The sequence below is a fragment of the Brassica napus genome, chromosome C8 (assembly GCF_020379485.1).
Source record: "Brassica napus cultivar Da-Ae chromosome C8, Da-Ae, whole genome shotgun sequence".
NCBI classification, from domain to species: domain Eukaryota; kingdom Viridiplantae; phylum Streptophyta; class Magnoliopsida; order Brassicales; family Brassicaceae; genus Brassica; species Brassica napus.
Genome location: NC_063451.1, coordinates 20,309,628 through 20,333,916, shown reverse-complemented (window position 1 = coordinate 20,333,916; position 24,289 = coordinate 20,309,628). Strand labels below are relative to the sequence as shown.

At 31.1% G+C, this 24,289-nt stretch overlaps 3 protein-coding genes and 1 long non-coding RNA gene across 7 annotated transcripts; 2 read left to right on the top strand and 2 right to left on the bottom strand.

Moving 5' to 3' along the window:
- Window positions 1-9,049: 9,049 nt before the first annotated feature.
- LOC125591623 lies at window positions 9,050-10,060 on the bottom strand. Of its 2 annotated transcripts, none has more exons than XR_007327728.1 (2): window positions 9,835-10,060; window positions 9,050-9,402 (listed from the first exon to the last, which is right to left on the bottom strand). It is a non-coding gene; the product is annotated as an uncharacterized LOC125591623 (long non-coding RNA). The 2 variants fall into 2 exon arrangements; XR_007327729.1 differs by having other exon boundaries at window positions 9,859-10,060.
- Window positions 10,061-11,582: 1,522 nt separating this feature from the next.
- LOC106398333 lies at window positions 11,583-12,803 on the top strand. The gene has a single exon (XM_013838910.2). It carries the CDS (start codon window positions 11,583-11,585, stop codon window positions 12,801-12,803), a length of 1,221 nt encoding a protein of 406 aa, XP_013694364.2.
- Window positions 12,804-16,688: 3,885 nt separating this feature from the next.
- Window positions 16,689-18,301, top strand: LOC106400850 (pheophorbidase). Its single transcript, XM_013841242.3, has 3 exons — window positions 16,689-17,199; window positions 17,665-17,796; window positions 17,884-18,301. Exons 1-3 carry the CDS (start codon window positions 16,822-16,824, stop codon window positions 18,163-18,165), a joined length of 792 nt encoding a protein of 263 aa, XP_013696696.1. The 5' UTR covers window positions 16,689-16,821; the 3' UTR covers window positions 18,166-18,301.
- Window positions 18,302-18,490: 189 nt separating this feature from the next.
- Window positions 18,491-22,013, bottom strand: BNAC08G47910D (O-fucosyltransferase 29). 3 transcript variants are annotated; one of them, XM_013841240.3, is made up of 10 exons: window positions 21,580-22,013; window positions 21,419-21,509; window positions 21,169-21,245; window positions 20,964-21,052; window positions 20,664-20,853; window positions 20,340-20,521; window positions 20,118-20,220; window positions 19,702-20,030; window positions 18,839-19,182; window positions 18,554-18,763 (listed from the first exon to the last, which is right to left on the bottom strand). In XM_013841240.3, exons 1-9 carry the CDS (start codon window positions 21,778-21,780, stop codon window positions 18,846-18,848), a joined length of 1,599 nt encoding a protein of 532 aa, XP_013696694.1. In that variant the 5' UTR covers window positions 21,781-22,013; the 3' UTR covers window positions 18,554-18,763; window positions 18,839-18,845. The 3 variants fall into 3 exon arrangements, with proteins under 3 accessions (XP_013696692.1, XP_013696694.1, XP_013696693.1); XM_013841239.3 differs by having other exon boundaries at window positions 18,554-18,760; XM_013841238.3 differs by having other exon boundaries at window positions 18,491-19,182.
- Between the last annotated feature and the right edge of the window lie 2,276 nt (window positions 22,014-24,289).

The following is a 24,289-nucleotide window of genomic DNA, read 5'->3' as shown; positions in this document are numbered from 1 at the left end:
GTAAATTGTTAACAAAAGCTAATCAACAAACGTATCAAAATTGTATTATTGTTATAACAAAATTGTTAACAAAAACTATTGTTAATTTTAAAATCGGAAATAAAAACATTTGACTTCCCATAAACAATCATGTCATCAATATCTTCGTAATATATGTATATTGGAAGGAAATCGACATTAAACATCACACGAACCAGATATTGCATATGCAAACTGATGAATAATCACCTGTATATTAATCGAGTAACATTTGAAAAGATGTAACCTCAATTTTGTATTAATTAAAATAGACCCCAATGCATAGGTGGCACTCAATTAGGTAGTCAATTACATTCAATTGAAAAATAAGTAGGTCCACATTCGATTTTTATATGTTGTTAGATACATAAGTTGGTCAAACTATATGATATAATGATATGATCTGTTATTTTCTTTCCTTAAATCAAACCTACAGAATTACCATAAATGACTAATATATATATGACAATTAATGATTTTAATAATAAAGATTTGATAACAATTTATATCTCCTCCATCATTTTTTGTTTAATTTTATATTATTAAAATAAATTAAACAATCAAATTAGCTATAAAAGTAAAATTTAGATTTTTTCGTATATGTTATATTTTGAATTTTTAAAAAGACAATAAATGACTAAAACTATTAAAATTATTATGTTAAAAATTAATGATCAATGGTTTAACATTTTTATTATAAGAAGATACACATGATTTTAAAACCATATGAGTAAAAAATATCATTTAATAATAAAATAAATATATATATATATATAGATTAAACACTATATACCATAGGATTACATAAATATTTTAATATTAAAAGTTTCAATGAATTTTCAAGAACATTTATAAATTATAAACTTATTAAAGATTGAAAATTGAAAATTTTGTTATCGATGATTTAAATATTTTGTTATAAAATGATATGAATGATCATAGAACCGTATGATTATAAATTCTTATTTAATAAATAACTATATAAAATATACTATTCTTAGAAAAATAGGTTGGTACATCTTAACTTATATTACACTTTTTATTAAACTAACTATCGAATTGATAAATAACGTACCAAAAAATGTTTTGCACTTTCCTTAAATAAAAGCTAGGAAATTACCTAATATGATTAACATATATGTGAAAATTAATTATTATGAATAATAAATATTTGATAACAATTTTTGTATCTTAGTTCTTTTTAAAAATTTTATATTATTAAAAGATATTAAAAATCACATTAAATATATAATAAAAAATATTTATATTTTTTTATATGTTATATTTTGAATTTTTTAAAACGTCTATAAATTATTAGAAATTTGAAGATCACCACTCTTAAAATTTTGTGATCAATAGATTATTTTTTTGTCATAATAAGTTACAAATAATCATAAAATTATATTAATATGAACTTTTATTTAATATTATAAGAAGATACACATGATTTTAAAACCATATGAGTAACAAATATCATTTAATAATAAAACATATATATATATATATTAAACTATATACCATAAGATTACATAAATATTTTAATATTAAAACTTTCAATGAATTTTCAAAAACATTTATAAATTATAAACTTATTAAAGATTTCACATTGAAAATTTTGTTATCGATGATTTAAATATTCAGTTATAAAACGATATGAATGATCATAGAAGTGTATGATTATAAATTTTCATTTAATAAATGACTATATAAAATATACTATTCTTAAAAAAATAGGTTGGTTCATCTTAACTTACATTATATTTTTTATTAAACTAACTATCGAATATTCGAATTGATAAATAATCTACCAAATATTGTTTTTGCACTTTCCTTAATTAGAAGCTACGAAATTACCTAATATGATTAACGTATATATGAAAATTAATTATTATGAATAATAAATATTTGATAACAATTTTGGTATCTTTGTTCTTTTTTTAATTTTATATTATTAAAAGATATTAAAAAATCACATTAAATATATAATAAAAACATTTATATTTTTTCTTATATGTTATATTTTGAATTTTTCAAAACGTCTATATATTATTAGAAATTTGAAGATTCTCACTCTGAAAATTTTGTGATCAATAGATTATTTTTTTTGTTATAATAAGTTACAAATGATCATAAAATATAACGCATATGAATTTTTATTTAATAAATATTCAAACTAAATAATATATATATATATATATACTAAAGATTTAAAGCAACAAGATTGGCTGATCAATTTAGTTGTCCAGTTGAAATCTTTCAAAAGTATGTGAAAGACTAAAGTCAAAGTAAATATGGATTTAGAATAGTAGTTATATTTTACTAACCAAAAAAAACCGAACCGAATCGAAACCAACCCGATATCTGGATTGAACACCCCTAATCCAAATGAAGCCAAACTATTGTTTCATTCTCCAAAATATAACAAAAATAATAACTTAATTCCGCGCAAGGCGCGGATCTTATCCTAGTAAGTCTATTAAAGTATATTAAAAATTCTAAATTCAAGGTCTTGGTGCTTAGTTAAGTGATTGCATCAATTTATTATGAATTTTCCTTTTGAATTTTATGTACTTTGTAATATCAATAAATTATGATTTATAAGCGCAATATCAATCCATTTGAATTTATGTACTTCGTAATATCAATTTGTTTGAATTAATATTGCGCAAGTAATGACAACAATGCATGGATCTTTTTTCACGGATGATAAATCATAATGACATTGATATACACATTTTTAATATTAATAAAATATATTATTACATTGGAACAAATATATTTTAAAATATATTCAAAATTATATTATTACATTGATATACACATTTTTAATATTAAAAAATTGTAACGAACGAGTTTTGTAAAGAATAAAATTTTAGAAATTTAACAAACAATATAAAAATAAAATGTAATAATATAACTAAATGTAAAAAAACTTACAATTAAATAATATATAATATTGTTGAATGAATTTAAAATTATAGCTGGAGATGAAAAATATAATACTACCCCAAAACAATATTTGATGTCATGGTTGGAGTAATATCAATAAATTATGATTTATAAGGGCAATATCAATGAGTTTGAATTTATGTACTTCGTAATATCAATCTGTTTGAATTAATATTGAGAAGGTAATGACATGATTATCATTTATAGCGATGATTGTCATTATCATAATGACATGATTATGATTTGTAATGTATTATAAGAAACAATAACAGTCTTTATTTTGGTCAAACATATTGAATTGCATTGATATATATATATATATATTTAATATTAAAAAATATATATTTTACATTAGAACAAATGTATTATAAAATATATTTAAAAAATATATTATTACATTAAAGTTATATTACTTCAGTGTTAAACAAATATATCATTACATTGATATACACATTTTTTGATATTGAAAAAAATTGTAACTAATGACTTTTGTAAAGAATAAAATTTTACAAATTTAACAAACAATACAAAAATCAAATGTAATAATATAACTAAATATAAAAAACTTACAATTAAATACTATATAATATTGTTGTATGATTTTAGAATTATAGTTGGAGATGAAAAATATATTATTACACCAAACAATTATTTAATGTCATGGCTGGAATAATATCAATAAATTATGATTGATAGACGTAAAATCAATCCGTTTGAGTTAATATCGCGCAAGTAATTACATGATTACGATTTATAGCTGTGATTGCCATTAACATAATGACATGAATATGATTTGTAATGTATTATAGAAATCAACAACCATCTTTATTTCGGTTAAACATATTTAATTGCATTTATATTCTCATTTAATATTAAAAATATATATATATTATTAGAACAAATATATTCTAAAATACATTAAGAAATATATTATTATATTAGAGTTATATTACTTCAGTGTTAAAAAAATATATCATTACATTGATATACACATTTTAATATTAAAAAAATTGTGACTAATGACTATGTAAAGAATAAAATTTTACAAATTTAACAAACAATATATAATTAAATGTAAAAAAGCTTACAATGAAATACTATATAATATTGGTGTATGAATTTAGAATTATAGTTGGAGATGAAAAATACAATATTACACCAAAAATTATATAATGTAATGGTTGAAGTAATATCAATAAATTATGATTTATACTATGCATATAAAATGAAATATATACTACAATGACTTTGTAGGTTTATTTGGCAATGGCATAATATGTAATTACTCTAGACAAAAGAGGGTTATTCAATAAAGGATGTGAGGTGCATTGTAGTGTTGACACCTAAGAAATGGCAAAATTGTTAATCATACATGAGGTTAAGATTTATTTTTAAAAGTGCTCTTCAAATAATATAAAAGGAATATTGCGAAGATTAGTATTCCTAATACATTATTTGCAAAGTGATTTTAACACATGTATTTTTTACAATCATTTTCACCAAATTAATGGACATGGCATGCTAAAATGATGACATGAATTATGTTTAAAAGTGACATGGAAAATTATATTTAATGCTTTTGGTAAACTCTTTAGAGTATGATAATAAATTATACACTATCATTAATATAAATCTATTAAAATATGTCATTAAATAATAAAAAAATATATTTTAAAATTTTCGAAGATTAAATATTTCTTTATTTGAAATAATTATACAGTTTATAACTAAAAATATTTTCAATTGTTTTTGAAATTTAAAAGAAAATTATAATTATTAATGGTAATATTATTAGTTTCTTTTATATATCTACGAATTTTAGAAACACTGTTTAGTTTTATTTTCGATAATTATATAAATTTTACATCAAATTTATGTTAATTTTATACAAGTTAATTTAATATATTTTATCCAAAATAAACAAATTAAAAAAATCTATCTAAGATTATAATTTTAAATATATGCATATTTATTCTTCAATATAATTTAAGGTTAACAAAATTACTTATTTTATTTTGATTTTATTTTTAATTAAAATACTAATAAGAAAATCATGAAATATGGAAACTAATAAATTTTATTTTAAAATATAATTTAACTTTATTTTTTTATTACTGCACATGGTGTAGAAAAACACCTAGTTGTATATTATATGACGTAATAGAAAATGGACCAAATGATGATTAAGATAATTTTCATTCCTAAATGGGATCTTTTTCAATGTCAGAAATGTTGATATTTAGTTATGAAAAATAACTTATGGTGACAATTTTTTGCATGACCACCAATATAATTTTTTTTCACAATCTTATGTATTCAAAATGATTAAATACATGTTTTAGCTAACAACAAAAAGATTCAAATTTACAGAATTCGTAACGGACATGCATGGTGGATTAAAACAATTTAACAAAATTGAAACAATAGAAAAAAAAACAAATCCAAAATAGTTAAAAAAACAGAAGCTGAAAAGAGTAAATCAGAACAAAGCTAAGCGAAAGTGAATCCTCTAAAAAGTCCTCAATTCAGAACTTCCAAACCATTTTTGTCAAACTTTTCCTTCTTGATTCGAGTAGAAATACTTGTTTTCGTAACCGGGTTATGATAAAAAAAAAACTCTTACTCCAAATTCACAACGGGGCCTCCTCTACGTTTAGCTGGGGTTAAATCACTTGGATCAACTTCCTACAACGACCCTCCCAATAATATTTGGGATCCCTTTGTAACACAGACATAAAACAACAAACATTCAGTATAGTACCATTGATGAGCAAAGGCCTCTCATTCAGCGCAAAACAGAACACCATTATAGTAACCTCTGGTGCGTCTGAAATGACAGAGTAAACTACATACATAAAGTTAAAACTATATTATTATTCTAAGCACCTAAACTATAGGAAAACATGTAATAAACCATGCCTTAGACTAATACTTTTTGGGGATTTTGGTGTGTGGAAGGCAAGGTTGGTGATTATCTTCATCACTTTGTACGTGATAATACAATAAAAACGATCGAACTTTCTTTGTATATAATTGTTTAGGGGGATTGATTGAAATGAGTAGATGTGTTCAAAAAAATCTTATTTATATACTGAGTAATTAGGGTATAGGGTTAAATTTTGAAATCATATCAAATCATATTTATTATTTTCCCGTATTGAAATCCCACTAATGCATGCATATTCAAAAATTAGTATCCCAAAATTTGCGCTAAATATTACATAAATATTTTCCATTACACACAATATAACCAATACGCGGGACACAAATTATGTAAATACTTTCCTTAAAACACAATATAATCAATACACTTGCTACAAATGCATATATAATATATATCGCTGTAATAAATACATGGCTGTAATCAACAACATTGCGTATATACTTGCCTTCTATTCACCCACTGATGCAGCAAAAGAATTGATGGAAATCAAAATTAATTTAATGTACACTTATTTAGAAATCGACTTGAACACTACTCCAAGTTCGTACAACTAATAAGACCCAATGAATGTTATGTGGCTGTAGGTATGGAGTATGGACTTGAATTTGGTCTAAGCAATATAATTAACAAATTCAAGTTGTCATACTGAACTTGAAATGTTTAGGTTCGTAAAATAGTCTTGCTAATGTGAAACTATCAATATATATATATATATATATATATATATCTTAATTCATATGTGATCAAAAATTGTTATGACTGTGGCTTATTAGAATATTTTCTCACGAACGTGACAATTAGGAAGATCACTTGTTCATGATAGTGATTGTTAGAAATAATATTTGTAACACGTTCGTTGTGGTCGCTGGAATTGATATGTCAAATCTATACTATTAAAGGAGAAGAAGTCTTGAAAAATCTACCTATAAAATGTTACTGCACCTTTTCATTAACTAACAATATTTTTGGTCTCACGTAATATTTCCCTAATTATTTCTAACTATACGGTAGTATTAAAGCTCTAACTATATGGTAGTATTAAAGCTGTTATCGATTCATATGCATTTAATAGTATAACATATTAAATAATTACATTTTAAGTATATTAATGACCGTAGCAATCACTTATATTTCCATGAAGATTATATACATTTAATAGTATTACACATCAAATAAATACCATTTCTATATATGATAGCAATGACTTATATTCCCAGCCACGCTTTATAACTTATGGTTTTTCTTCTTTGACCTATGTCATTAATAAACAGCAATAAGCAACTTAGAACATAGTCTTCAAATCGAGTTACAGAAAAAAGACATAGTCTTCAAATCTCAAAATTAAAAATTCAACCAACGAACACCATAGCTTCTTCTCAAAACTATTTGAATAATTTTATACAAACTAGGACTTTGGCTACAAATAAATAAATATTATTATAAAATTAACTTCGAATCTAAATTAAAAGAAAATAGATAAATTTTATATAGATTAACGCTTATAAAAATAAAATAATATTTAAAGATAACAATAAATTAAATTTTGTAAAATATTTCGTGTGATACACTTCTTCTCTAAAATATTTTATCACTTAACATTATGGTTGTTATGCAATAATGTAAGTCTATATTGGGGGTTGGATCTGTTCTTTTTGATCCGGTTTGGCTCGAGTCTATAATTAAAATATCTATATAATATATGTAATTTTGGTACAAAATAGGTTCGGAACAGTTCAGGTATTTGGGATTAGAAAAGACTCAAAGTACCTGAAATCCTGAAAAAGCCAAAACACGAAAATCTAAACAAATACCTGAAACTATTCAAATACCTAAGAATATTCAAAATACCTAAAATCCAAACTTTTATCTGAAGAACGAAAAAATATTCAAAGTTTTATTTGAATACCCGAAATATCATTTTGAGATTTTACCCAAACCCGAAACTATAACCGAAAATCTGAATCAAAAACTTAAAAATTTATATTATACTCAAAACTATCTGAAATACCCAAATATACATAATATACACAAAATATTCAAGTACTTTGGGTACCCGACTCGAATAGAGACTTGCGGGTCCAAAAAAAACCAATATGTACTTTACTCGATTTTGGACCCGAACATGTATTTTTTGTGTTGGTTTCGATTCAGCTTTTTGGATCCGAGAAAAATGCCTATGCCTAAGAGAAAGTTTATAAGAGTGTACATACAAAATCTCACATCAACTAATTCATAAATTATTTAATTTTTAACAAATTTCCTTATTTGATATAATACGACTTTATAACATAATAATATAAAAATCATAGAATATTAATTCATATCAAACTTTTTTATAACCAAACGAAATCCGCGCTTTCGAAGCGCGGGTCAAAATCTAGTTTATATTAAAATTTGATTAAGACAAAAGAAATCACTGTCATTATAATTTTACGATGTGGCCATATACTATAGATGTTGAGCTAATTATATATAATAAGGAGTGGTATTACATGTAATTATTCTAGTAAAATGAGTATTTTTAATGTAAGGTCATGCGAATGATTCTAGTTGTGACATCTAAGCAATCTAAGCAATGGTACTTTGGTTAATCACATGAAGGTAAGGTTATTTTTTATTAATGCTCTGCAAATAATAAGAAAGGGAAGTTTATGAAATAAGCTTCCGTTAGTTACGAAAATATGAATTATTGGCTGTAGCTGCGTTATTTTTTAAAGTCTTGATTTAGATGCTTTAGGAAGGCTGTAGCAAATTAATTATTTATCTTTTCCTTTCTTTCCTATATAAACTTTGTTAAATTTTGTCATTAATATATCATTTAAATATCATTGAGTAAAAGCTTAATTTTTTAAAAAGATTTTTAAATTATAGATGTTTGATTATATAAATATTATAATATATTACATATATAAAGGTAAAATATTCAGATTATAATTCATAAATTTTAAATCAAAATATATAGTTATGATACATAACTTACATTTTCTTCTATAAATATAGTAAATTGTATTTTTTTTTTCTTATCAAATAAATAACTATTGACCATTGATGTTTTAATTTTAAAATAGCTAAATATAAATTCTAGAGGTACAACTAATATTGCTACACATAAATTTTACAGTAAAAAATCTACAGCTATAGTTCAACCATTCAGTCACATTTTATTTTTATTTAATTTTTACAGTTACAGAAGATACATTTACATCTTGGAGAATTATTGAGAGATAAATTTATGTAGAGTTTATAAATTTTAAAAGTTGATGAATTTTAAAAGTAACTCAAACACACAACAATACACGCGTCCAAACCAAGAAGCTCTACGAGACACGTGTCAATAACAGAGACTTTATGCAGGCATCGTCATCTCCGCAGCTTTACACCGCCGTGCCTCTGTTCCTCCGCCGTGCTATCATCTTGAGTTGATCTTCTTCAGGTTTGAGCCTTTGTGAAAGTATGGCTGCCTCCCAAATTCGTCGAATTCCAAGCTCCATCTGTCTCCAAACCGATTCAGTGATTACTGGATATAAACTCAAGATGAAAGTTGAATCAATCAATGAACGGATTCTTGACAGGACGCTTCATAGAAGCCCCAACTCTACTTAACCCGACAGCAAATTGATCAACTTGAATCAACAAACTATTCACCCTTCAATCAACCCACTTAACTCCACTTTTAACGACTTAGTAAATCCAAAAAGAGTAAGATTTATGATTGATTAAAGAGGAATAGGCATGAACCAGCAACAAAAGAATCAGTTTTGAAATCAACCGGGATTTAAAGTAGTTCACGGAACTTGAAGAGGGAAACTCGATCTCAAATCAAAGAAAGATAAGAGTGAAGAACAACTTTGAAATAAGATCGAAAACACAACAAAATATTCAAAACGAAAAAGAAAATTTGCCGAGCAAAAACATGATTCAACCTTTCGGTTGAAGAAATATCTTACAACAAAAACAAACAAGCTAATTTCTTCCTCCCTCTGAAAGATTGGTGTGTGTTAAGAGGGAAGGGAAGATAAGAGAGAATTCTCTCTCTATCTAGGGAGAAGAGAGAGAGCTACTTCATGAATTTATGTTATTTGTTTTCTATCATTCATTTTGTAAATTAAATATATGGTTAAGAAATTATAGAATTTAAAATAAATTTTAAAAATAAACAAATACTTAAAATTTAAAAATAAAAATTTTAAGAATAGTTTTAAAAAGAATTTAGAATTTCAAAATAGAAATAAAATTTTGAAAAAGTTGTAAAAATTGAAAAAATATTCAAAAATATATAAAAAGTTTGAATTCAAAACGTATAATTAGAAAAATATACAATTTTTTTTAATTTAGTGATAAAACAATAAAATATAATTATAGATTCAAAAAAAGTAATTATATAAAATGTAATGGATTATAATTTGAGTTGAACGAGCAAAAGATATTTAGCGAGAATGATTATTTTGTTTTCTAGACTTTTCTATCACATAGATTTTATAAATCTCATAGATACACATGATATTTTGAAAGTCATGTTTTATGAGTAAAAATTGAGAGAATTCATCTTCCAATAACAATATACTTATTTAGAAATAGAGAATAAAAAATAACTAATTTTTTTTGAATAACAAGAGATTTTAATAGATTTTGAAATTTCCAAACCAATAATAACAAGGGATTTTATAAAAATTGTTAAAATCAATAAACAAATAACAAAGAAATCCCAAAATTTTCAAAGTTCACCAGAATTCATTTGCCAATAACTTTCCCCTTAAAATACTGAAGATTAAATTCTACATAAATATTTTTACGCTTACCGTTCAGCCAATCACCACTATTGTGATGAAGTCTTTTTTACATAAAGTGTTTTGATATAAAAAAAATCCATAAAATCTTTCAAGGAAATACTCTTATCTTTCAGTTTCCATATTCAACGGTCTTTTTTTCTTGGGAAATTTACTAATTTGGAATAATTTATCTTAGCTATTGTCCCCTTAGAAAAAAATCAACTTTTGACAGTTTTTGACTATGACTACCCTTACACTTTGTAAAAATTCATATAAATTAATTGAGAAGCAAAAAAAAATAAATAAAAATACAGAACATGATCTTAACATACATGAGTACTTATGAAAAATATATTGGTGAAAAATTATGTTTGATAGAGGAATTTTAATAACTCCCTAAAACTTGTAGAAGATCTGATCTTCCATTTACGGTGAAATAGATGGTAGAATCTGCTAAGAAAACTACAATCTACTGGAGTTAGAAAACGTAACTTGCCAAATTTTCATCCATCTACCATAGTAGAAAAACAATCTACTATTCCTACTACTTTCTAAAAAATAGCAGATCCGGCGGTCTTCTTCTTAGTCTTTCTTCTACTACATGTAGTTTCTACATTATGCTAATTTCGCTTTTAACTATTGTCAGTAGAATGTTTGCTCTACGTTGTCTTCTATATCTTTCCACTGGTAGAATCCCGTTTCTGCCAAATTTGTTTCAAAATTCCAAAAATTAAGGTCAAAAACGGTTAGTAGATATTTGAAGGATCTTGAAAGTATTTTCTTTACTTTTTTAATTTTTTTTTTACCAAATATTGACTGCAAATCGTTTTTGGAAGTCTTCTTCCTCAACGATCTCTTCTATGTTTCTTCTCCTTTCTGTTTTGTCAATCTAGTTTACTAAGATGCATATCTATTCTTCTTGTGGTTTGTGGAACTCATCAGTTAGAAAGGGATGGAGTTTTCTTGCTGATAAAGCAAAAGGAGGTAGGTTACTGAATTTGGATGGAAGATCAACCATTGAGAAGCTAAAGTTAATGGTTTCTGATGACTTTGGAATCGATCTAACCCTGGTCAATCTCGAGTTAAGCTACTTACCTTATGAGTTGATTAATACTCTTGAGTCTCCTCCGGTTATCATCAGCAACGACCGGCAAGTTAAAAAATTTCTAACCTATGTGAGGACCAAACCTTCCACGCGCTTGTGTGTGTGTCTTCAGTCAAAGGATGAGAATCTCAATAGGAAGGCACGTGTAAACTTGAATAACCAAGCATCTGGTGCGGCCATAATGGAGGGACATACGAATGAAAATTCAGATGTGAATTCTGGTGAAACCAATTTCGACGAACAAGACATTGAGCGGGATGAAAGTGATGATGAAAAGTTGTGTGACATAAAGGGAAGCAAGGGACATAATGTACGATTTGCTTTGTTGGATATTGTGAAGAAGTGTCAATATTTTAGCAGTAAAATGTTACTAAAGGCGACATTCGAAATCTGTGCAATGAAACATAATTTCAACTATAAAGTCGTCAGATCGGATACCAAAATTTGGTATATTCGGTATGCAGATGAAGATTGCAGCTGGCGAGTTCGTGCAGAAGGGTTAAAAGGTTCTTCATATCTCATTATCAGAAAATATGTTGCTGAACATTCATGTGCTCCATCAGCAAGGAACAAATCTGTAAGGACAGCTTCAGCAAAAACAATTGGTAATCTGATTATGCATAAGTATGATGGTGTGAAGGCGGGGCCAAAATGTAATGATATCATTGAGCTTATGCGTGGTGAGCATGGGATCGAGGTGTCCAAGTCTTTAGCGTGGGATGCGCGTGAGTATGCTATCAACACAGTGAGAGGCATTCCAGAAACAGGTTATGCGAAGATTCCCAAATACTTGTACATGATGAAGGAAGCTAATCCTGGGTCACATACATCTTACGAAACTGACAAGGATGGGAGATTCCGATTCCTTTTCATCTCATTTTGGTCAGTGTGTCCGAGGTTTTTACAGAGCCATTTGAAGAGCAAATTCAAAGGTGTTTTACTAGTTGCTACTGCTTTGGATGGAAACTCAAATTTATATCCACTTACATTTGGAGTCATAGGTTTAGGGTCTACTTAGGTTTAGGGTCTACTTAGGGTATAGATACTGTCCAATAACATCCAATAATATCCAATAAAATCATAAAAGAGTACATAATCTAAACAAGCTCCACAACATCAGAAGTTATTGTCTTTGGAGGTGTGTACTTTGACATTCGCAACATCAGCTCGGGATCGTTTGCAGCTTCCCAAAGATCATATGCAATCTTCTGTCTGACTTCACAAATGTTGTCGTCGTTCACCAGTGTGAAATCCAAGCCTAGAGCGTGACACTCGATGAATTTCAGTGCATAAACTCCACAGTCATTACTACTCTTGTTTATGAATGGCACTGGCACATACACGACTTTATATTTAACGACGTTGAGATGCTTCTTGTTCTCAGCTGACTGGACAGCTTTTACAATCCGAGGGATAAGATTCGCAAAAGGCTCCACATCTTTATGGTGTTTCTATCCGGCACAATCAAAGACTTCAATCGTTCGAGTAACGAAATTAACGCACATAGAGATCCAGTGGTTACCGTGGACAAAAACAGGAACATACATACGGCTGACGTCCACATCCCACACAAGTCCCGTTCTTCCATGAGGAGGAAGTTGACCTGTCCCGTAGTCGTGTAGCAACCCTTCTACTTTAAACTTAGTCTTGTCCTTTTGAAAAGTGGCGTATGAACACTTCATTTGGTTACTGAAAACGCGGCTCATGAAAGCGACCATGTTTGCCTTCCATCTTCCCAATGTTGTCCTCTCCCGGAATAAGAATAACATGGCATCAATTTCCTGAAAAAATCTTATTACCTTCTACACACGACCTAAACGAAAAAAATATAAAGTACAGAGTTATATTTTCTTACATAGTTCTCTAACCACTCTGTAGGTCCAACTATACGTGCTGACATATCTTTTGTAAACATTGAAGGTCCAATCTGAAGTTCCCTGTGATTAATATCCCGAAGATATCAGCTGCTTTGCTATTAAATTTTTTTAAAAATAAGGGAAAAGGGAAAAACTCACATGGAAGTTAAGGACCACTCAACGAGTTTGGCTCAAGATTCTTCGGGGACGAAAACCAAAGATTAATCCTTATCTTTTACACGATCGTCAGGCAAATCTCTATCCCGTAAAAATGGCAGTGAGGTTTCCTTGGGCTTGAATGAAATCAGTGGGGTTTCCTTGGGCTTCAATGAAGTCGGTAGGGTTAACCATTCCATTGGGTCATCAACCTTTGCTTTTTGGGATGGATCAAATCCTTTCACATATGAATCTTGTGTAAGATTTCCCATTGTCTTCCATAAATAATCTTGTGTACCCATCTCTAGATCAATGTTAGACGATTGGGAGACAGATACATTATGCAAATTCCCATGAAAATCAGACATTTCTACATCGTCTAATTTTTCATCCTGTTAATAAAACAACCCAAAACAAAATTAATACACGACCGTGAATATCATACAATCAAAGCGGCACAAAATATTACAAACTTTTGTTTGAGAAAGGTATTCACTTAGCTAAAATATTACAACATGTTACGCAACATTACAAACGGAACTTCATTTCTTGTTTACCTTTCTTTTAGGACGAGGGCTAGGCATTGCCAAAGGTTGGGGCCTCTCGGATGCAGGGACATCATTTCTTGAAACTATAGCTGCTGCCACTGTTTGCATGAGCTGTGCAATCTCACTGTCAAGCTTGTCATAGCGATGATCCACATGCTTCTTAACCTCTTCCTTCATTGAGTTGAAGGAGGTGTTGAATAATCCCGTGATAAAAATCTTCGTTTGATCATTGAGACAAGTGTTCTGTTCTGCCGCACGTTGGCAAAGTAGTTGTCTCTTCCTAGACTCACAACCGGGATCCTTTGCCTTCCTCGTGACCCTTCTTTTAGCTACAGGCTCAACCTGTTCTTCTTTTTCAGATACTTCTAGTTCACCTTCCACGGCAACCTCATCTTTCCCATCTATCTGATCTTGACTAGCTTCCACAGCAACATCAACCTTCTCATGTAGCTGATCTTGAGTCCGCATATCTTCCTCAACTTGCCAAACGAATTTGCTCCAATCAAATTTTGCATTGATCAAGGAAATAATTTTGTCAACTCGTTCATCTTTCTTCTCATCATCCCTTTTGAATCTCACACTAGCACGACATCATTGTTTCCGGTATCAGATATGAATGGAAACACAACTGCTTTCTGTAAATACAAAAACAAAGAACATCAGTATTTATAAGTTATGAACAAGTAAATAAATTTGATGTTTATGTTCACCTTTCCAAGTGCAGTCTCTAGAGCAGTGATATCATGATAAGAAACCTTTCCATTTCCATACCAGTTCTGACATCTCACACTGGTTATGCCTTCCTTGTACTTTTGACCCAGCAAAGTCCCAATGTCTGGAATCGCCTCCATAAACCAAATCTGTAGGGCATAGGAGAATCCATCTAATACATAATTGTTCTTCTTCAACTTGAACCTTGCTTTCTTTATGGAATCCAGAAGCAGATTGTAAGCATGAAGACCCCACGGATACTTCCTCAGTTTATCAAAATCCATCACTAATCTTATGTATGCATGAGGGATATTGATCTTCTCATCCTTAGCCATCAGAAAACAAATAACACAAAGGTATACTAGTCTGACCATGTCCACACGCGACCAGTCCTTGCACTCCGTAAGATGCTTCAGCCTAATTGTCTTCATGTCTACTTCTCCATTTTGCTTCAGCAAAGTGCCCCCAAACCCCTTATCATTTCTCCAAGCTTCAAATTCAGTGTCTTTGTCTGCTTCACGTCTGAGACCTATCACAGCGTAGAACTCTTGCATAGAAAACCGAAGAGGCTTCCTAGCAAAGCTAAACCATAACTCGTGACGCTTTGAAATGTCTAGCATTTTGCATATGAAGCTGTGAATAACATTCCCTGAGTATTCGAGTTCATGCTCGTTAATAGCCAAAATCGGACCAAATACAGGGTCTCTCAAAACTTCATTGTACTCATCCTCAAGTTGCTTCTTCAGTAGCCCCGGAACTGTCAACCTACAAGTGTTGTTAATCTTATCAACATGATACTCAGCCCCTGCTTCAGCTATGCATTTTGGAAGCTCAATTTCCATTCTTGCTAACCACAAAAGCACACGGTTACATTTCTCCACATCATGCGCAAAACATAATCACACAAAGGTGCAATAAGGTTAGATCATTGAAGAACTTAAATCAGTTTCTTACATCGAATATATGTTCTAATCAAACCTATTTTCTATTTCTAAAGCATGAACATAAACAAAATCAAAAAAAAAATTGGGGATCTCAAAACCCTAACCTTCAATTACGAAAGGATGAATGGTGTTTGAGGAAGAACAAAAGGAGTAGAGCTATTGGTCACAAAGGCGAATGATTATCTTATTCCGGCGCCGTCGTCGCGTTTTTCATCGACGGAGAGAACAAGGTCAGTGCTTTTGTGAAACCGCAAGGATAGCGAGCTGAGAGGGAAGAAGAAACAGAGAAGAGTGAAAAGGAAACAGAGAAGGGTTCGCCGGCGCTTAAGATTTCATGCCAGAGAGCAAGAGGCCGGGGAGAAGATGACGACCAAGATCGCCATAGGTTACGGTGTGAAGAAGAAAATGGTTTAGTTTCTTCTATTTTTTACCTTTGTTGTTTTTACCATAGGTTACAGTGTGAAGAAGAATATTAATTAGAATTATTTTATCTTAAGGTTTCTAGTTAGATAATTATAAGGGAGGTTTTCGTATTAACACTAACTAATAGTTCTAAGGGGACAACATTCTCAAAAACAATTGCAAGGGGACAATAGTTATGTGTTTTTGGTTCCAAATTAGCAAATTTCTCTTTTTTCTTTGACAAAATTTTTTTTATAGGAGAAACGATTTCGTTTGGTCCCACGAATAGGAGAAACATGATGGGGGTTGTAAATTTGTAATCGTTATCTCCAATGTGTGAACCAAACCACGTTCACTTTTGGTGTTCAAATTAAGTGGACTAAACTTAACTTCAAACGTATAAAGAGTGAAAAACTGCAATGGGAGGAGACGGTGGTGATGAGCCCATAATTCACTTTGTACTCGTTCATGGAGCCAGCCACGGTGCTTGGTGTTGGTATAAACTCACAACTCTTCTTGTCTCCGACGGATTCAAAGCCACCACCGTCGACCTCACCAGTGCCGGCATCAACCTCACCGACGCTAACACCGTCTTCGAGTTCGACCATTATAACCGTCCTCTCTTCTCTCTCCTCTCCGATATCCCTCATCACTACAAGATCATACTCGTGGGACATAGCATAGGCGGAGCAAGTGTCACCGAAGCTCTCTGCAAGTTCACAGACAAAATCTCCATGGCCGTTTACCTCGTAGCTGACATGGTTCAACCCGGATCCACGTCTTCTCCTCATTCAATCGTGAGTGACTCTTTTCTTGACTTATCATGGTTAAAATTAATTCAAGAGGGTATACACATAATCATTAAAAAAAACATTTGCCTTGAGTCCTAATTGGTTTCAATCACTGTTCAAAAACTGGTTTGGCGGTAGTTACCGTTTTGTAGGGATAAGTGTCTAGGTGCGGTCTAGATCGATTTGTAAAAAAGAACTCGGTTTAGAAAATTGGTTTTGTTTTTTCGCTCTAAAATAGAGTTTAGAATAAACATGCTCCAATAATACTCTATTTTTTTTGTTCATTACTTTATTTTCCTCTCTAAATTATATTATCACTGGAGTATTAACTCAAATCTATTATATAGTTACTCTTTTTTAAGGAAATAAATAGAGTAAGCCATTGGATGGCTTACACCCTATTTTATAACAGTGGTTTTGATAGTGACATAGTATTGCTATATGTATTGAAATCTTGTGAATATCTTAAAGATGTATGTGGGAGAAGAAGAAGAAAACATATGGGAGTTTACATACGGTGAAGGCACTGATAAGCCACCTACTAGTGCCCAAATGAAAGAGGAATATAGACGGCATTACTTCTATAGCCAAAGCCCTCTTGAGGTTACCCTCTTACTTCTCTCAAAATGTTTCAGTAATTAATTACAATGAGGTGATCAGATATATATATGGTTGTTGCCTTGTTGGTAGGATGTAATTTTGGCGTCTAAGCTGTTGCGACCTTGTCCTGTAAGGGCTTTGCGAGGTATTGATAAGCTGCCTCCGAACCCTGAAGCAGAGAAAGTTCCTCGAGTTTACATCAAGACTGCTAAAGATAACCTATGTGACCCTATACTCCAGGACCGTATGGTAGAGAAGTGGCCACCATCTCAGTTGTATACACTGGAGGAGAGTGACCATTCTGCTTTCTTCTCTGTCCCAACTACCTTGTTCACTTGTCTCCTCCGTGCTGTATTTTCTCTTCAGCTATAATTACAAACTTCATCTTTGGTTGGACCATATCTCATCCTCTGTACACTCCGTTGATTCAGTGGTAGGAACGGCTTGAGGAAAAACTATTGGAACTTGGAATGTGAGAATATGATTTTATCAAGTAGTTTCTCGGTTAGTATGTGTCTCATTTGAGCTTATACAAGCTTGAAACAAACCATATCACAGTGCTCTCATTTGAGTTTATATAAGCTTGAAACAAACCATATCACAGTGCTCGCAAAGACTCTTGATATCGGACCAAAATAAAATAATCAAACTTGAATTGACTAATCCAAGAAAAATACAAACAAAAAAAAGTTAGTGATCAGAGAGAAAAACTTGATTTTACACTTCAGGAATCTAGGAAATACAAAAAAAAAACAATTGGTTTAAGACAAACAAAAAAACTAGATTTGAGGTACAAAATACAAGACGAGATAGTTTAGGTGGTGTTCTCAAAACCAGAAAGAAACAAAGAGAGAGGTGAGTTATGTATGCCTATTCGATAGAAGTATCTATAAACACTTTGAAGTAAACAAGCAGCTAAGTAGGAAGCTCCTATACCTCTCTCCTCTACATGTGTTGTTGATCAACTCTGCTGAAACAACATAACACTTGTAGTTAAAACCATCTGGATTCTAATGGTAGTATGTTACAGTAAAAGCCAACGAACCAATCTACTAGTCGGGGAAGACTTCGTCGCGCTCATTATCTGCTGAAGACAAATGTCCATGTCCAGAGCTGGTGCTGTTGTGGAACTCTCCTGGTATGTCTTTTTCTTCATCATCCGTTGAGGTTTTGTCGTAAGAGAAGGGTCTCTGGCAAATGCAAGCTTGCGGGTACTCGTGGAACTCACCGCGTCCTGGTTTGAACTCATCAGGATCACCCATGAACCCTCGCTGACAAGATTTCACTTTCTTGGCGAATGTTTGCCACTCCATCTTTTCCCGGTCCATGAACAATGCACTAAGCTTCTTCGCATTTGGCCTTATGGTCCTCTTATGCCCCATGTACCTCCTGCAATCACATACTCAAAAGTGATTATTCTCATGTCAGATGGATTTAATAAAATATACTCCCTCCGTCTCACAAAAATAAATTTTTTTAGTGCATTCACACACATTAAAAAAAAACACATACTATGATCAATATACAGTGAAACCTCTATAATTAATAATGTTGGGACTACACCAAAACTATAATTTTTTTATTAATTTATAGAGATATTAATTTATCGATATACTAATTGAACCAAAAACTCAATTTAAGACTATAAAATTATATTATTTTATAGAGATTTTTAATGTATATTAATTTATAGAGTATTAATTTATAGAGGTTATACTGTATTGTTTTCCGTATTTTTCCAATTTTCAATAACTTTTAGTTAATTATTTTTCTTGAAGTTTACAAAACACCAAAAAGTTCTATCTTTGTGAAACAATTTTTTTCTTTCTAAAACATCTATTTTACTGGAACTGAGTATGTGTTAACACGAGAGAGCTCTAATGGGGAACAAGTAGGGAGGTTTGTTACCTTCGGCCTGCAAGAATCTTGGCCATATTTCCATTATTATTAGTAATAAAGACATCACTTTCGTCACTGACTGTGTAGTCAATGGCAGCAAGGCGTGAAGAGAAGGGAAGCATAGGCTTGAGCTCATCACTGGCAAGCATTTCCTTTGTGTAAAAGTTTGGAAACAGCTCTCTGAGTGGTCTCAGTGTCTTTTCACCGCCATAGATCTCTCCAGAAGCAACATAGATGTATGTGTTATTAGCAAAACCAAGAGCACGCAGCATTAAGCCCACTTCATGAGGGGTAAGTGGGCATTTCCCACGCTTCCTTTCCTCTAGAGGGTCCAGATCCTGCAGTGATTTGCTTAGTGAGATGTTTACAGAAGAAAAGGATTTGGGATTGTAAGAAAGTTATGCAGAAGAGATTGGTGAACTCACAGGCAATGTGTCCCATCGTTTTCTTATCTCTGCTAGCTCAGCTCGCTCTTTTTCACCGCCCCCAAAGTCACAACCAGAGAAGGCTAGCATGTCAGGCTCAAACCTGCAATATACGTATGTAAGGTTATGTACATAACATGAAGATACAGACGTCATGCTTATATCACATGAAGGAAAGACCACTAAGAAGAAATAAGAGGAACAAATCTAAAATGGGAGAACCTCAAGTGGACAGCTATAAAACGTTTGGCCATCTTTCTCATCCTCTTGACCACTTTCATTCCAACTGATTGTATCCGCTTTGTGAATCTTAAAGCGTTATAGTTGACCCTGCAGCGCAGCTTTTGCATGTCTTCGTCCAGATCATTTGCTAGTCTGTAGTCAAACTTTGTCAATTGTAAAACCTGCAAGAAACATGAATAAGCTCCACAAAACTGAAACAAATATAACTTTTGAGTAACTATAGAAACAAATATAACTTTTGAGTGTATAGACATCGAGTGATCATATTAAAGACAGTTTGATTCTTATGTGAAGCAGTCTTACATGTCTCCTCGAGAGAATTGGCAATACTTGGTCGAGATAATACTCAGGGGTAGACTTCCGAGGCACACGCATGGTGTAAGGAGGTTTCTCCATGGACCGCATGACTCTGTCGGGAACTCTCTTTACTATAGTTACATCGTTTGTGAGGGAAGAGATGAACCAGTTAACGTCAAAAATGTCATTGAAGTCACTGCACAATAAACAAATCAACCTTTTAAGTTCCAAAACAAATAAAGATGATGAATTCACATAGAAAACTGACAAGGCAATTCAACATGTTCATTTGCCAAAACTTGTTACCTGTCATCTTTCCAATAAGAGTGGTGATCCAACTCGGGTACAACTAAAGTGGCATTAAGAATCCGTGCAACAACGACTGCATCTGTTATCTGATCATAAAGAAAGCATTCAGTTTCAAAAAGACAATGAGGAATACAAACATGTACACTCATGTATTGGGCATATCATGGCACATTTAATCTTTTGAGATATAAACGTCACTTACTCCTGTTCTTTGCTGGTTGAGACCTCCACTGGCTGCAATCAGCAAATACCCATTAGACTTATGCTCCTGAACAGCAGCTGCATGATGAGAAAACAAATTACCAAATTAGCAAGTTGTGCTTTGTTAAACCAAACTCAAAAAGGGCAGAGCCAAATTCGCAAGTAGATCAATAAAGTCTCAGAACTAGAATCCAAAATCAATTCGAAAAAAGACATAACATTTCACTTTCGAGAGAAGATCTAACACTTACGTGGGAAGCTGTTTCCTCTCTCAGTGCATCCATAGAAGAAGTTGGAATACTTCGACTTCCACACATCAATAGGTTCCTTACGGCTCATATCCTGAACACATCCAATCTCAATAATCAGAAACAGAAGAGTGACTGACTGACTGACTAAAGAAAGGGTATACCAGTAAGCTCCGTTTGCTTAGCTGCTGAGCCCACTCGAGGTGGGAGACAACGTGGCCGGTGAAGAGAGAGATGACACCCAAGGAGAAAAGCATGAAACCGCAAACCCATTTCCACATTACGGTCCTCTTGGGCTGGCCCGAGAAAGATCTCCACTTCCATAACCCCCCGCTCTTGTTGAGCTGAGCTACGCCTACGCCCATTGATTCAAATGACTTCTCACCACCACTTTCATTATTACTGAAATGCCATCCCAAGAATCGGGGAATCCACCAATGTTCCTGATCGGAGGTTATACAGATCGGAGGATTAGGGTTTTGAGGAAAGCCAGTAAAGTATGTGAAAGGATTGAGATTTTTAGAGATGGTGAAGAGACAGTGCGTGCAGGCGTAGTAGCCTTTTTGTCCGAGCAAAGTATTTGTTTTTTTTTTCAGAGACCGAGCAAAGTATTTATTCTTGAGAAAATTATTAATCACCTGAATTAATTAAATTAGTTAACTACAACTCACGATAACCAAATCACAATCACGCCGAAAGTGATATTGACCCTGTAAGATGTTATAGATTAAACCGGTTTATACTCCACTTTACTAGTTAAGTTTGCTTTAAAATGCTTGTTGGTTAAGTTGAACCACACAACTCAACACCTACTGGCTACTGTATATGATTACATTAACTTTTCTCATATTTGATTTTTAGCATTCTACATAAAATTTAAAATACCTATTTTATATTTTCAAAAAACGAACGTTTAACCTAATAACAAAATAAATTATAAAATTCAAATTCATATAACTTACAAAATAGACCAATTGGTGCACAACAACAAAAAATACGAAATAGACCAATTTTACATTAGATATAAAAATGTGATTTAATTTGAAACAAAAAACATATCTTCTGAAATGGAATTAAGACTTTTATCTTTTATAGAAACAATAAAGAAAAAAATAGTAATGTTTCTTTCTTTCGTTTTTGGTCAAATAGTAATGTTTTTTTCATTCATGGCTTTTTGGAAACATAACAAAAATAGATTGAAGAAGAAGAAAGCACAGATGTACATGAGATTCTGGAAATTTCAGTAGTGAATTTAAAGGTAGTTGTAATGAGATCACGTGATACTCAGTATCAACCCACGGGTCAGTCGCAAACCCACCGGCAAGTTATGATCACACGATAACCAGACCAAACCAAATTGAAAATTACTCTTATGTACCGAATTAAAACTTAGATATTTAACCGATTTCAACACCAACTAGGTCTTTTTTAGTATATCAAGCTGGTTTTATTTAGTTGCATGATAGGACCACTGATCAACTTCCTGATATGTAGCTTAATTAATATGGTCACGTTATGTAGCGCAATGATTAATTAAGTTAGCAATATAATTCTTTTGTCAGAATATTGGTGGCATACAATCACTGCCAAAGGAAAGTCAAATGTACTTTTTATAACAACAAATAGTCAACTGTTAAGAAATGGTGCTGTAGTTTTATTTTTTTTTAACATACACTCTCTCTCTCTTCTCTCTCTAAAACTACCAGATCTAACAAACAAGTTGAGTTTTGATCAACTCCGGTTGTTCCGTTCCAGGGCCGTCTTTTATCACGTACAAGTGGAGCGGTCGAATAGAGTCCAAAATTTTAGAGGGCCCATATTTTCTCTCCAAAAATACCAGATCTAACAAACAAGTTGAGTTTTGATCAACTATGGTGGCTCCGTTCCAGGACCGTCTTTTAGCACGTGCAAATAGAGCGGTCGAACAGGGTCCAAAATTTTAGAGGGCCCATATTTTTTTTTATTTTAGTAATAGTTATAAATTTAAAATCATATATTTATTAAAAATCAGATAGCTATATTTAAATTTAATTTTCGTATTTATTAACCAATAAATATAAATTACAAATTTGATTTTGTTTACATAACCAACAAAAATGTAATAAGTGAGGAAAAAATTAACATTTATATCAATTAATATATTTTGGAAAGTAAAAAATAGTTGTTAGTGTTTGATTTAATATTCAATGTAAATTTAGAAAGTTAATATTATAATTTGATTATATTTAGGAAAGTATTATTAATTAGTTATTATAAATAATGAGAGAAATATATAATTTTTAGCAACTTTTACAAAAAATAGTAAAGACAAAGAAGAATGACTAGTATAAGCTCTATCGAGAAGCAAAAAGAGGAGTCTCCAACTTCTTGTTTAATCAAATCAAGAGTCCACGGCTTTTGGTCTAACCACTATCCATGTTCTATTGCTCTATTAGTTTTCTTATAGATTATAACTCATGGTTGTGAATATATAAAAAATCAAAAGAAAAAGGAAACTGAAATATTCATAGTCTCAAAGAGTTGTTTTCATAAGGTTTTAATTATAAAACCAAAAGATGTTAGTAAAATCAATATACAATACTAAAAGTCAAATATAAGCTATGGGGAGGGTATCCACATAGTATAGAAAAATCAACCAATCAGAGAGTCTGAAGTTGTCACGTCATCTCATTTATTTTTTTGTATAAATGAAAAAACAATGCGAAGGAAATGATCGAACCCGGGTTAGTATGACATAAATATTTGGAAGTTACCACTAAGCCATTGAAACTTTCTTGTACACATATACAAGAATCACTAAGTATGTAATCACAAACTCTTATGTACAGTTACAATAATATGAATTCAACTTTCAAGACTTCAATACTCTGTTTT

Coding starts and splice junctions, on each gene's coding strand:
- LOC106398333 (XM_013838910.2), top strand. CDS start 11,583: ATGCATATCTATTCTTCTTGTGGTTTGTGGAACTCATCAGTTAGAAAG.
- LOC106400850 (XM_013841242.3), top strand. CDS start 16,822: ATGGGAGGAGACGGTGGTGATGAGCCCATAATTCACTTTGTACTCGTT. Junction 17,200..17,664: donor CGTCTTCTCCTCATTCAATC/GTGAGTGACTCT, acceptor AATATCTTAAAG/ATGTATGTGGGAGAAGAAGA. Junction 17,797..17,883: donor ATAGCCAAAGCCCTCTTGAG/GTTACCCTCTTA, acceptor CCTTGTTGGTAG/GATGTAATTTTGGCGTCTAA.
- BNAC08G47910D (XM_013841238.3), bottom strand. CDS start 21,780: ATGGGCGTAGGCGTAGCTCAGCTCAACAAGAGCGGGGGGTTATGGAAG. Junction 21,246..21,418: donor GAGAGGAAACAGCTTCCCAC/GTAAGTGTTAGA, acceptor CTCATCATGCAG/CTGCTGTTCAGGAGCATAAG. Junction 20,221..20,339: donor TTTATAGCTGTCCACTTGAG/GTTCTCCCATTT, acceptor CGTATATTGCAG/GTTTGAGCCTGACATGCTAG.